Raw genomic sequence first — 14,251 nt, forward strand, 5'->3', positions numbered from 1 at the left:
ATTTCTTTAAAGGTTACAATCATAAGTTATTTAGCTGAAACACTGCTGAGAATGCCTGGTCATTTCTTGAATAATGCATAATGTTCACTGTAGATCTGATCTGTATTATAACAATAGATATTTCTAAAATAATGGAGAAAACTATCTGTTACTTTCCAATTGCTCAAGATATTTCCATGAAGTAATTGACTCTGAAAATATTATATGGAGTCACCTTAGAGTTCATTTGCAAGCAAAACTCATAGCAATCACTACACAATAGGCATAAGAGAACAAACTCATCACTTTCATAGACTTTTCAGGAAAACTGTGACAAATACAGGGCAGAGTAAAGGATCTTTTTGAAATCCTAAATTAAAAGGAATAAACTGCTGTACAGTACTGGGGAACAAATTTTAAACTAGGCTTTGAAATTTAATTAGTAACACAAGCAGACCATCACACTGGGTATGGATGGGGGGAGAGAAAATGAGGGAGGAAGTAAAAAGAAAAAGGAGTTTCCTACACCCTGTGCCATTTATAAAATTTTGGAAATATCTCTGAGTCTATACAGGAGATTGCTTGGGCATGAACGAAGTATAATGTCTAATGATTCATTGTAGGTATACCAACTATACTCCATACAAAGCTGCAAACTACTTACATGAGCTTGTTTATCCTTATGAATTTCCTCAAGGGCAGCAAAAAGTGACCTTAATAAATGAAAATGAATTTCTTTTGATGTAATTTCATGAGTGTTTGATCAGAATGCGTTAACAGAGCTCCATGTAAGGAGAACTGGTGAAGTAATAAAATATACTACTATATAGTTCATCCAGATTATGGTGAATTCATATATAATGAAACAACGCTTATTAGTAATTATTAAGTATGATTTCAATATTGTTGCAAAAAATAAAAAATACAAAATCAATCCTAGTTAGTTTAAAGAAAACCTACTCATATTATCAAAAGAAAAAATCCTTCTTTGTCCCCTACGTAGCCATTATGCCTAGAGGAATGTGAGTTAACTCATCAGAGGTTGGAAAGACACCAACTGTTTACACAGGTTTTTTGTAGGGAGGAATGAGTTAACTTAGACCAGACTAGTTATGCTGATATCTACGAATAAGGTATAATTTTCCTTTAAAAAAACCTTTCTTTTGTCAGAAACTTTGCCCAAAAGGAAGCATCAGTATTCAAATATATACTCTTAATCCACAAGAGAATAACAAGAAAGAAATCCCAGATACTCTGGAAACATACACAGAGATCTGCAGAGACCACTTTCTACAAAACAGGACATCTAGTAGAAGCTTAGCTACAGGAATACTGGGAGTTATTATGTATTTCAACAGATAGATCACAGATCCTAGAGTAAGTTCACTTTATATCCATCTTGAAACATTGCTTAATTACCAGAGAGAACACTCTCATCCTGAAAAAATGGTGAGCATTTGCATATTATATAAGAAGCCTGATGAACCATGTTATACTCATGCTCTGATGATGTGGTTATTATCCTTTTTTTTTTTTTTTCTTCATTAAAATAATACATGGCATGGCAAATAATATAAATGAAATATACAAAGTGACCCAAATACATCCAGCTAATAAATCATCAAGATCCAGAAGATCATCATCAACCCAGAAGTCTTTTGGTTGCTGCTCTCCATGTCTATCTCCATCCACTGAAAATTATAACTTTGCTTAAGCAACCTTTCTTACTTTAAATGAAAGAGCAACTAAAAACTCCTTTCACTTGAAGGGGTTACTACCCCTTGTGGGCAGTAGTGGTTTAATAAACCACTAGTTTATAATACTTATCAAACAGCAAGATCTCACTCTTCTACATAAATAGTGTAGGAAAAAATAACACAAAAATATCCAGTTTATACAAGTCATCGGAAACTTTAGCTAGGAACAATACACATATAACCTCTAAAATCAAAGTTCTGATTCCTCTAATACCAGACTTGTATGGAGATTCATGACCAAAACATTAGTTTTACCACCCAGCTACTTGTTTAAAGATGAAGGTATTCAGTATAGAAAAGAGGCTATATTAGCTGAAGTGTTAAGCCTACAGGCTCAAAAGTCAAAATGAATTATATACGCATTGCAAAATAATGAATAAAATCATGGTCTCTAACCTAAAGATTTAAAATTTTTGATGTTATGTTCACAAGCTTGAAGACACAATTCTGTCTTTAAGCTTTAATGATGGAAATTGTGTGACTGAGTCCTTACAAGAAATAACACCAAGTTCCTCTCAAATACACCCATTGATAAAATATTAAAATAAGAAAAACAACACAATCATTGCTAAATAACTATGAACTGTTAAATGTACGTTACCCAAAAGGCTTACTGTTGTATTATTTATATCAGTAGGTCTGTTGTTAAATTAAAATAAATAAAAGAGGTTTATTTCACCTTCACATGGTGTCTTTCTCATGCAGACCTCAGATTTCCACATTTGTATCCCTTTAAAGGATTTGATATGCAGGGAAAGAAGAAAGGATGATGGTAAAAATTTCAATTTAGAGGTTACTAAAGGCTGCCATAGTTGATACAATACAATGTATTTAGGCCATACCTTTTACTGATGTATTTGGTGGAGGTCCTTCCATTCTCAAGTTCCATGGAGGATCGCCTTGATTAGCAAAGTCCCTCATTTTCAGATAGCTAATTGTAAGTCGAATGATGGATGCCTTGTCAAGCTGGCTGGTAATGGCTGCAGGCAGTGGCAACAACTTTGCCAACTCATAGAATTCAAAATTCTCCTTTCCCCGACGAGAGCGAGCGGCATCTCGGGACTTTTCCTTCCTCAAAGCTTGTAAACTGAAGAAAATAAACAAAGTAGGACATTCATCAATATTAGTGTTCTGTCACATGTAGCAAATTTGCTTTTTCACTGTTGATTTTCTATGTATATTACGACATTTTAAAAATCTGTGAATGGATGTACATACTACAAGGATACATTTAGCTGTGCTCTAATCTTTGAATAATTAAAACTAATGATAGTGTGTTATTTTTAGTTGTAGACATGTTACATAACTGCTCCTAACTAATTTCATCCACTCTCTAATTAGCCCATCCTTTCTTTTTTTGCTGCCAGCCAGAAGAAAGGATTCCTAAGATTATCGGCTTTATCTACACAGATGCCATTGCTTCTCCTGACCCACTGAAAACTCATTGTTATCCAAATTTGTACCAAATTCTGACTCATGGGAAAGGAGTTTAGATGCAGATATCTGAAGTATGTGCTATCTCTGACAGGGGTTGCTGTGGCAGCAGCCAATGTGAGCAGACAGGCTGTAAAGTAGCTTCTGAGCCACAGAAGTTTAAAGTCTGGTGTAATAACACAAACCTACTGAGATTTCAGGAAGTTAATCTTTGTGACTTGTTCAGCTGGCCTTGCTGTGGAAACAGTAACCACTGTCAGAGAGATTCAAGAAGGCAGATAATGGAGTTACGCACTTCATTTTTCCGATTTTAATTCAACATCACACATGACAGAATCCTAGGCAGCTTTTTGGATTAGACAAAACCTTCTGCTTTATGCAAATCAATTGGATATGCAAGGACATTCATTTACTCCAGGTTTACTAATGTATTACTTGCTACCACCCATATGCAAGGCCTAAAATTAACTCAGATTTTACTCCCGTGCTATTTAATTTGTGTATAACTGCTGAACACACACTGAGAAGACACTGGGTCATCAAGGCTGTTGTCTTTCCCTGATTTTTTCCTGAAAGTCAAAGAAAACTCAAGTTTAAGTTTCCTTTTTTCTTTGGTAATCTCTGATATACTTTCTCTGCGTGAGAAAAGGGATTCACACTTTTTGTTATGTGGTTTCAAGCAGATGAAGAAATGCACAGTAAACTTCTCTGAAGATTAGGAATCAATGTACAAACAATAAGAAATACTTTGGAGGCAAAATAAAGTTTCCAGCTTAGGACACAAGTCTCAACTGTACACCTTATTCCATTATTTTATTCCATATTATTCCATTTACACTTAAATGGAAGTTGGTGCTGATGTTTGTGCCTACCAGTCATTTCTAGATCCTCAAAAAGGATGCATTTTTACTTTGTTTTGTTTGTCTGCTTCTTACTTGCATAAAATTATGGTCAAAGTTCCATTAAATACCCATTGGTAAAAGAAACCAATTTGAATCCAACTAGTGTGTAATGAAACAGCAAATACTTCTTTCAAGCTTTCCCAACTCTTACTGAAACCTTAGATTTCATTACTGAATAGCCTACAGAATGACCACAGCTTATGAAGTAAATTTACTACTATGACTCTGAGATCCCTATTCACCTATCTTTCTAACTTGGGGGTGATGTAAACTACAGAAGAGATTATCTTGTTTTAATATTCTTACCCGTGTACACTTTTTGTGGCTATCTCTGCCTAAGATACTCCTCAAATTTGAAAGGACTGATCACCCCCTGCCCTGAGGATGATCAAAAACTTATATTCTCTATACGGTTATATACAACTAGCAATTATATTTTAAAAGACAGCTAAGGAGTACAGGTGGTGAATGATCAGAACATCAGTGAGAAATGCCAACTATTTAGCCATTAGTAAAGATACAATGTTCTATTGAATTCCATACTAAAAAACCTACTTCTCTTTATGAGCTGTATATGAACTGCTCACAGCTAGATTAAAATTTACAAGCTATATTCTAAGTGACAAATAGACTTCTGAAATTGAAAAGTGTTAAGAATTAAAAAGTGATAGAATATTCTTTAGCAACACCTAAAACTGAAAGCACAGTTTACAAATCCTGCACAACAACATTCAGAAGATTGCTGAAACTGAATAACGTATTGCATGCACCATAAGCTTATACAATACATTACTGGACTGTTAAGTTTTGCAATAGCAGTCAGGCAAGCTAAAAAGCAGTGCTACCTGTGTTAAGTAAACAGGTGGCTTTCAGAGCCGTCTAAGTGTATTTAAACTTCTAGAATAAAAAAAAATAAAATAAATAATAATAAAAAAAATACTCCCAGAATACAAGTGATGGGAAGTTAATAAATGTATGAAAGCAACTCTATAGAAATGGTACTAACAGCAACATGGCTTTCCTCCCAGTAATACCGTATACTGCTCTTTTTGAAAATACTAACAGAGTTAGTCAAAATCTAGGCATACGTAACTTAGCATCAGTGCATTTTGCTAAATTTAGAAATGATGTCTGGCAAAAAGTGCATATAAATCTCAATTTTTCTACCACACAGTTCTACCAGTAGACAAATTGGACACTGTGGTAGTAGTACTGGACAAAGTTACACTGTTACAATGGGTCCTTAATTTAGGAACAGCAATTTCCTCAGCAGAATGCAGGAATTCATTAGATATGCCCTGAACATCTCTGGCACTTGTGATCCTAATAGGCAACATCAGCTTCATCATCAGATGCTCTTAACAGAGGAAAGTGCTGGCACTGACAATCCTAATAGTGTGTTATAAGAGGTGTGAAGCTCACAGCAGAAAGCAGCGGTGCTGACACCACATCTTGGGCCCTTGTCATATGACATTAACATTAGAGGTAGTTCTTGGTAACAAATGAACTTGCTGGAAAACCAGTCTGCAAACACTTAGAAATTCCTACTAATGAAAAGAATTAAAGCGTGAGAAACTGTACCCATGTTTACTACATAGATTCCACATTCAGAAAGCACCTAGAAACCAAATACTGTACATGTCTTACACGAGGATTAGTTCTTAGATGAGGTCTCCCAACAGACAAGCAAATCTACATACGCTATCTATGCTACCAACAAGGAAATAACGAAGTGTGAAATATACCCAAGGGACATAAAGATTGCTTCCTCCTTGCTGCCTGCGGAGAAGGGGAAAGAGCTCAGATAATTGGATGAGAGTGCATCCCTGTTCAGTATCAAAGAATGATGTTGTGATACAATGGTAAAACTTCATTCATTCCCCTACTTCATTCATGCCATACTTCTAAAGCAATTTTCATACAGAGTCCACTAAAGAAGACAAAGAGGTTTCCAGCTGCTAGCTCTTGATAATTCTGAGATGCAATAGCATATAAACAGATTCTTTAATGACTGGAAAACTAATGCTACTTTAGATAGGAAGTTTCTAAAATTTATATCATTTTTCCTTCTAGGACCTTTTCAGACAGACTGATATAAAGCAGGTCTGCTTTTACAGTTGGAAGGGTACGATAAATAGCATCGTATAATTTTAAAACGGTGTACACAACACTTCAAAAGTAAATTTTCTATTGAAGACACAGCAGATGCAGAAGACATGATAATATGCTATTGCATAAAAGTTTTATTGGTACTCATAACTCACTTGTGATTTCATTGTGCTTGTGGTCATTCTGAGCTTAACCTGCTTCATATTTTATTCCACATCATTTTATATATTTTATATTCATAAGCATATAAATGCATTCATATCTATGTGCAACCCCCAATCTCCACATGTCTGACAGATCATCAGCTGTCAGTTTAAAGATGGAACAAGAACAGCTCCTAATTTTTGCAGGATATAATGGCAATCAAACATGTTACAGCACATCAACAGATGCGCTGACCTACATTAGTAAGGATTTTTTTTAACATATCAATACCTCGCCTGTGTATCTTAGTTTGGATGGTAAAAATCGGTGAAATAATTTAATGTCGTGAGTTTGTATTTTGAATGAAAAAGGGGGAATGGCTGTGGTTACAAATAAGTATTTTTATCTACAGTTTCAGAACACAGCTTGGAAGCAGACACATAGCAGGCTCACCCAGTTTTAGAAGGGGAGCTTTCATTTACAATTCCTCCATACTCTTTCTTTAAGCCCAACATAGGTAACTGGGGTGTGACCACCCCCCTCTGTACTCAGCTCTGGTGAGGCTGCACCTCAAGTACTGTGTTCAGTTTTGGGCACCCCAACTATAAGAAAAACATTAAGGCCCCAAGGACATTGAAGCTGGTGAGGAATCTGGAGCACACATCTTATGAGGAGGGGCTGAGGGAGCTGGGATTGTTTAGTCTGGAGAAGAGGAGGCTCAGGGTGGCCTTATTACTCTCTACAACTGCCTGAAAAGAGTTTGTGGAGGGATGGGTGTCTTCTTCTCCCATCCAACTAGCAATAGGACTAGAGGGAATGGTGTCTCATTGCGCAAGGGGAGGTTCAGGCTGGATGTTACAAACAGTTTCTCTGAATAGGCAGTCAGGCGCTGGAACGTGGTTTGCAGGGAGGTGGCTGAATCACCATTCTGCACACTCTGGAGATGTTCAAGAAATGTTTGGATGTTGTACTAAGGGGCATGGTTTGGTTGTAAAATATTGGTGGTAGATGGACATCAGGATGATCTTGGAAGTCAATCTTTGCAATTCTATGACTCTAGTCCTTTAAGTGCAACACAGACAACTGAGGTTCCTTGGGGATATTGGTCTCTTCCCAGTTCAGCCCATTTACCAGGAGCAATGAAGTTCTACAGTGCTTCCACTGCACTGGTCATAAATAGAGATTGCAGCAGGGGCAAAAGCCATAAAACAAGCTTTGATAGACAGACAGGCTACTGAGATCCAGCTAGAATTGTTAAAGCCAATGGACAGCATGCCAGTAGTGTTCCATCACAGCTTTTGCTCATTTTTAATAAGTTACAAGCAGGAAGGTATGGCACAACGGATAAGCAAGTATTGTCAGAGTTCTTTTGTGTTTCTGGAGTTCTACCAAAATCCTCCTTGATTTCAGTAGAAGCTTTACTACAGCTGCAACATTATACTGGAATGGAGCACTTCCTGTAGTACTAAACAATACAATACCCTAATTCAGCTGTTATCAACCACTAGTGAATTTCTTAAGCCTCTAACAACAATATGGATTAGTAGCAGAAAAAAAAAAAAAAACCACAAAAAAAAAAAAAACAAAAAAACCACCAGAAACTGTACAACAATAATACTTAACAATATCCAATAATGTTTATAACAAGCTTTATAGAAAATGAAGCAATATTTGCATGTGAGTGTATTTTTATATTAATATAGTGTTCGGTTTTTTTTAAACAAAGGATCAAAAGGTCCTCAACAAACATTCTCTAACTCTTCAAAGACCTTTTCAGAGTCCTGTTATATCCATTTCACAGGAAAGAAATTAGATCTATAGAAAGGATGTGCAACATTAGATTGCAGAATATGACTGTTAAAAAAAAAAAAAAAGGAAAAGAGGGACTGGAGCCAACTGAACCAGTTCCATCTTCATATCCCACTGGACTTTCAGCTGTGTGTCCTTCTGTGCACAATGTTTTCCAAAATAAAAAAAATCAAAGAATGAATACTTGCTCGACTTTATCTGCAACTTAACATAAGGAAATAAAATCTGGAGTCCAAAGGTATGAATTTGTGTAATTCTATGAAGTATACTAAAAACATCCTTACTGTTCTTTTCTCTGCATAAATGACATGGCATATTATGAACATACTTTGGACATTTTAACAAAGAAAAATAATTTTAAAAGATTTCTCTCTTTTTCTTTCAAGTTATAACTTTTCTCTATAAAGGATACTTGCTACCCATAGTAGCCAAGTATAAGCATTGACTAATGCTTATACATTCTGATCTATTACGGAAATGATCTTTTGCAACTGTTCCTTCACTTGGCCACATTCTCAGTAAATGCCTTTTCTTGGGTTTCAAGCTGACCACTGAAAACAATGATGGCAGTTGACCCCATTTATAGTAACAGCAACATAGAAGTCTGACAACAAAAAAACCACCATCAACAACCACCCCCACTCTGTTTTAATTTCACTGATATGGTAGGATAATGACACAGAATTAGAAGTTCAATAAATGGAATATCATTGATATCAAAATGACAACATTTCAGTATAACAGCTACAAATGAGTACAAAAGAATGAAAAAAGCTAATGTGAACAAGAATTAAGAGAAGAAATAATCTTCATCAAATTCATCATATTAACTCTATTAAATCTCAAAAAATGATACTGAGAATGTTAATATATTTCCCTCTAACTTCTACACAATTTTTGCTATCATTTTGGATTTTATTCTTCTGAAACAACTTCTTTTTTATCTTGATTTTTTCTCCCTTTCTTTGCTTTTCTTTTTTTTTTTTCCTCCCTACTGTCCTATTCATAGACTTCCCTTTCTCACAGTTTTGTTGGTTTTTTTTTTTTTCTGAACTCAGAGTACAAGAACTTCAAGACTTATAAAAAGCAGTTACAGTGTTTAAAAGAGAAGAGTACTGTTGTGAGGGCAAAACCTCCAAAAAAGAGGAAAGGAGGAGAATCAAAGCCACATTAAATTTTACCTTCTTCTTTCTGTTTTTTAAAGTACATCTAAGAAGTCAGACAGGCAGATTTTTATGGATTTTTCCACTTGTTTGCTTAGGAGATCTGAACATTGCTCAGTCTCACTATTTATCAATTAATCTAGCATGCAGCCTCAAAGGAAAAAGGTCGACCTGTATTAAAAATTCATCCATCAAAAATTCATCAAAGGCTTCAGCATTTTAACTCCTGAACCTTTGAACACCTGCATACTTGTCAGATCTGTGGTCATAGTTAACTGGAATCTATAGTGACTACAGTAGCTGTACTTGCTCTGACACGAGCTGCATGGCGAGACTTTCAGGTGAAAGTGCAGTATATAATCTAGTGAGTCATGCTGCTTTCTCAAACTGCTCTTTTCAACAGACAAGGGATATCTGGCATCTGACTTAATTCAAAGTCAGTGAAATAAGACCCTCTGCATGAACAAACAGTTTTGGGGGCATTCATTTTTGTACATATCATAAACATCATGATTCTTACAGGGCAAAACATTTGCCAAAAATGTAAACAAAACCATTATATGTCATTAAATATAAATGGCATAATCCACAAATAGGAGTCATTTAATGCTTTCCAAGAAAAATTAATGATTACAGGAGACTTTTATGTATGAAGAAAGCTGTATAGCACACACTGGAAGTTAAAGCTGGAACCTTCAAGTTCAAGGTAAAAATTCTGCTGCTTAACTAATGCACTGCTCATAGCTGTCACCATTAATTTATGTTAGCCTCTGTAAACATCAAGAGTATAATAGGCCAATTTCACAACTAAATATAGATGCACATTTTGCCCTTATATAAATGGCAGATTGCTGCTGTAGATCATCACTGCAGCAGCACGTCAGTAAAGATGCACTGTTTGATGGTCTGATGCTCACACAATATATAAAACCAGTTGTAATGGTTGTTTGGAAGCAAAGTGTAACACAGCAGCAAAATTTCATTTGTTCCACAAACTCAGGATATATTAAGCTTGGCTGACAAAGTCTGTTTGATGTGCTAAATCAGTTTGACCTTCATTTTTTGCTTTATATTTCTCATTTAACACATGAAATGACCATTATTTTTTCAATATATAGGAAAATATCACAGAACTAGTTTCTATTAAAAAGCCCCCTTTCCTTGTCGATATTAATATATATATATATATATATATATATATATTTCCAAACATGTTTTGAACAATCACTCTAAGAATAATACACAACTTATTAAAAATAATACCTACATTAACCCCATCTTTTTAAACTATCAAGTAAGACTTCGGGTTGTATTGGAGGCATTATGATTTCTAAGGCAGGTTACTTTTATTTTCAATATGTAAATTGCTTTTATTTTTATTTTATTTTTGTATTTGTGTATGTTTGAACTAGTCACTAAATTGAATGTTTTATCTTCAGCAAGCATATTCATTACATTTAAGTTTCAAGATTTACTTCCAGAGCAAGTCATTAGAATGCAATTGGTGGAATCTGGCAGCATTTTAAGGATGACAAACTAACCATCCTACAAAATCTTCTAAAACTAATGTACACTTCGATATAACAACAATTAAGTGAGCTGTGACAAACAGGTTAAAACTCAAACTCGACAACCACAATACTTTGATCTAATTTTTTTTTTTCTCCTTATGTTGAACTAAGCAATTGCCAGCATCATGAGAACAGAGAAACTGCAGTTTTATCAAGCAATTTTGCAGTGCCCAATAAATAGCACTTTACCTTGGAGCAACTTGTACATTTCACACCTTAAATTTCTATTTACCAAACCAGCTAATCACTTCACAATTGAACTTCTCAGAACAAAAAATTATCAATTAAAGTGGTTGAAACTCCTGCAAATTATCAGTTAGGAATGAAGTAATTGCTTTCATCAGGGCAGAAAAGCCCGCCAGAACAGAAATGTCACTTCAGATTAGTGTTCTCACTCCTGAAGCTATGGATGACACAGCTGATATAAGACTAAATGCCAAGACCAATCAATTGCTTTTGTGGCTCTGTTCTGAGCTGCTGTAAAAGGGGCCATTTTCTAGGATCTACTCTTCATTATAGTAAATGCTATCTCCTTGGTAACATAATTCCATTTCTCATAAATTCCGTCTGAGAGCATTGTCCTAACAATAGATGTTTGTGGAAAAGAATGCTGTTGGTTTAATGCAAAGAAATTAAGTGTGAACGGCTGTCAAAGTACTATAGTTTGCTTGTTCTTAAACAGAAATTGAAGTCTTTACACTAAAAAAAAAAAAAAAAAAAAGCAGAGTATACTTTGGCGGAAATGAATGTTCTGAACAAGTGTAATATATATACATATACAGCATTTGGAAGTGCTGTGCTTCTGATTGAGAGCACAGATTTCTTTTTGTATACATATGTTATGTCCGTAGTGGGCACAGTAGTTTCTAGCAGAGATTTGTCTGTTTAAGAGAAGTAGATAAATACTCCACTTACTTCACAGCAGTGCAGTTAGGAAACGTGAAATTGCTGAAGAAAACATGGTCTCATTATCATATGACATGCTATCTGTTAGAAGACTCATCTGTGTGTAAAAGCTGCCTTTGAACTGAGCCCTTACTGGAAATATCTGTATTTCAATTTGTATTGTTCAGCTTCCTAAAATACTAAGAATCTGAGTTATGGTCTCCAATTAAAAGGATATCTGAGAAGCTAATTTGGTGGAACAGCAGCAATTTCCTGCACTGCTCTCCTCATGACTGAAGTTCAGAAACAAATTCAAGATTACAGATTTTCATTCAAAACAGGATGAAAAGTATTCCGCCCTCAATAAGTATAAGCAATTCCAATTAAAAACAACAAGAGTTATTTGACAGGAGAATATATTACCAAATATGCAAAGAAGTAATTTATTCAGCATCAAGATGAAAAGTGCAATTTTATTATAGCATTTCAATGGGTAACCAAAGAAAGATCACAGGTACACTCTCACCAGGATTATGAATGTAGGCCTGACTGCTGGCAACCTCACAATTATATGAAAAACAGCAACTACTATGGGATGTGGGGAAAGCAATAGGACAAAAGAGACAAGGTTGCATAGCACCTGGAACTGCTAATAGAAAAGGTAGTACAAAAGTAAAATTGCAAATCTAGATATATTTAGCACAGATGCACTCTCATATCCAATACTGAACTTTATATAGCATACTGCAATTTAAATATGAGCTTAGCAAACTGCAGTAAGTAGAAGTTACTATATGAATAAATCACCCTATGAAATGAATAAACAGAATCCAAATGTTTGGTTTTAATCCCTTAGTATGATCTTTTAGAAGCACTCTGGATTAGAAGGCTTTGATCCTGGTTCTGAAAGTAACATTTTAAATAATGAGTAAACATTTGTTATTTTTCTCACCTATGTTAAAACTATTGCATTCTTTTTTCCTGGAATGCTCATATCAACTGTGGACAATATTTTCCAAAACATTAGACTGAATGAGCCTCTGGGCAGCATGATCTACCTGTAGATGTCCCTGTTAATTGCATGGGAGTTGTAGTAGATGACCTTTAAGGGTCCTTTCCAACTCCAATAATTATATGATTCTACTATTATTTTACCTTTGGTATCTCTCACATAAACATCTGGCACAGTGCTGTTATTTGGCACAAGCTACATCTCCACTAGGCAGTTTTTCTATATCATGAAATTTTTCTAATATGGAGAGGCCTAAGAGCACAATGTTGCATTCAGACATCCCATGTTTGCTCTTTACAGATGACCTAAACAGGGATTTTGTTAGAGTTGGCTGTGCACTCTGTAACTATTCACTCCGAGTTTGTTCCCCAGAGCCAGGAGAAAAAAAGGCAAGAATACAAACCTTTTTCTTTCACTGCTGTCACATAAATAATTTCAGTGTGGTGTATTCTCAATTACTATAATATCACGATCTATTCAGAAGAAAATAATATGCTTTATTTCCCTACCCACTCTTATAATTATCATCCTCATTATCTCATAATTCCCTCTTTGCCATCTGAACATTGTGCTTATGCTGAAGATACACAAAGTTGTAGTTACAAACCCTACCATTGAAAGTATTAACAAGAACTTCCATGAAGAATCTTTGGAGGGAAAAGGATACATTGGCACTCCAATCCAGAGAAGTTACTACATTTATAGACGCATTACTGATCAGTCTTAAAACCGACAACACTGTAGCTCAAACACAATAGACACAAGGGTGATCTACATGGCCAAAGTTATCTGTGAGTCCTCTACATTTTTTGTTTCACTTTTTAACCTGGTACTCAAAACTACCTAGCTAAAACATCCCTTCAGGAAATTTACAAAAAATGCAACAACCGCTCTGAGCTTCTGCGCAGATGCACCCATGTGTACTCAAAGCTGAGTACATGCAATACTTTGCAATATTAGGAAGACCCTGGTGCCTGTGCAATTCTTCAGAAGCTCATTTTCTGAGCAGCATGAGCTCCACTCCTCAAGGTGCATTAGCTGTAGAACCGTCACTTCAAAACAGAATAAGTGAGCAGCAAGCCCTTTCACTTTCACACTTCTGGCATGAACCTTGAGCAGTTAAGAGTGAATTAATTTCAGCAGAGCGCAAGGCAGCAGAGCTTTCACAAGTAGATGTCTCTTTCACACAAAACCAATGAAATAACTTATGTTACTTCCTGTATATTCCTGTATAGTCTACAGTCTATATGGAGTTCTCTTGAAAGGAAAATGTTCACCTTTTGCTTGCCCCTCTGGGACAGCTGGAAGCTCTATAACCATCCTGTAAATATTCCTGAAAGCCATAAGTTGGAGGAGGTTGGAGCCAGGTGTCTCTCAGCTTTTTGGACACTCACCTGTCATTTCAAGTCTAAACTGAAGGGTGAGATATCATTAGTAGCGTTAGAGCAAGGTAAAGTTTTAAGAGACAGAAATAGGCACCTGTATA

At 35.5% G+C, this 14,251-nt stretch overlaps 1 protein-coding gene across 8 annotated transcripts in view; it reads right to left on the bottom strand.

Moving 5' to 3' along the window:
• Positions 1 to 1,503: 1,503 nt before the first annotated feature.
• The window catches only part of LOC107315026 (neuronal PAS domain-containing protein 3-like), a 171,791-nt gene continuing 159,043 nt past the window's right edge, over positions 1,504 to 14,251 (bottom strand). For all 8 annotated transcript variants that reach the window (XR_001555746.2, XR_001555749.2, XR_001555745.2 and 5 more), the window contains 2 exons: positions 2,579 to 2,823; positions 1,504 to 2,466 (listed from right to left, as the gene is read on the bottom strand). Coding sequence is in view for 3 of the 8 variants with exons in the window: in XM_015864976.2 (XP_015720462.1) it covers positions 2,387 to 2,466; positions 2,579 to 2,823 (325 nt within the window). In the remaining 5 variants the exon portion in view is untranslated. The remainder of the gene's footprint in view (positions 2,467 to 2,578; positions 2,824 to 14,251) is intronic.

This window comes from Coturnix japonica, chromosome 5 (assembly GCF_001577835.2).
Source record: "Coturnix japonica isolate 7356 chromosome 5, Coturnix japonica 2.1, whole genome shotgun sequence".
NCBI classification, from domain to species: Eukaryota; Metazoa; Chordata; class Aves; order Galliformes; family Phasianidae; genus Coturnix; species Coturnix japonica.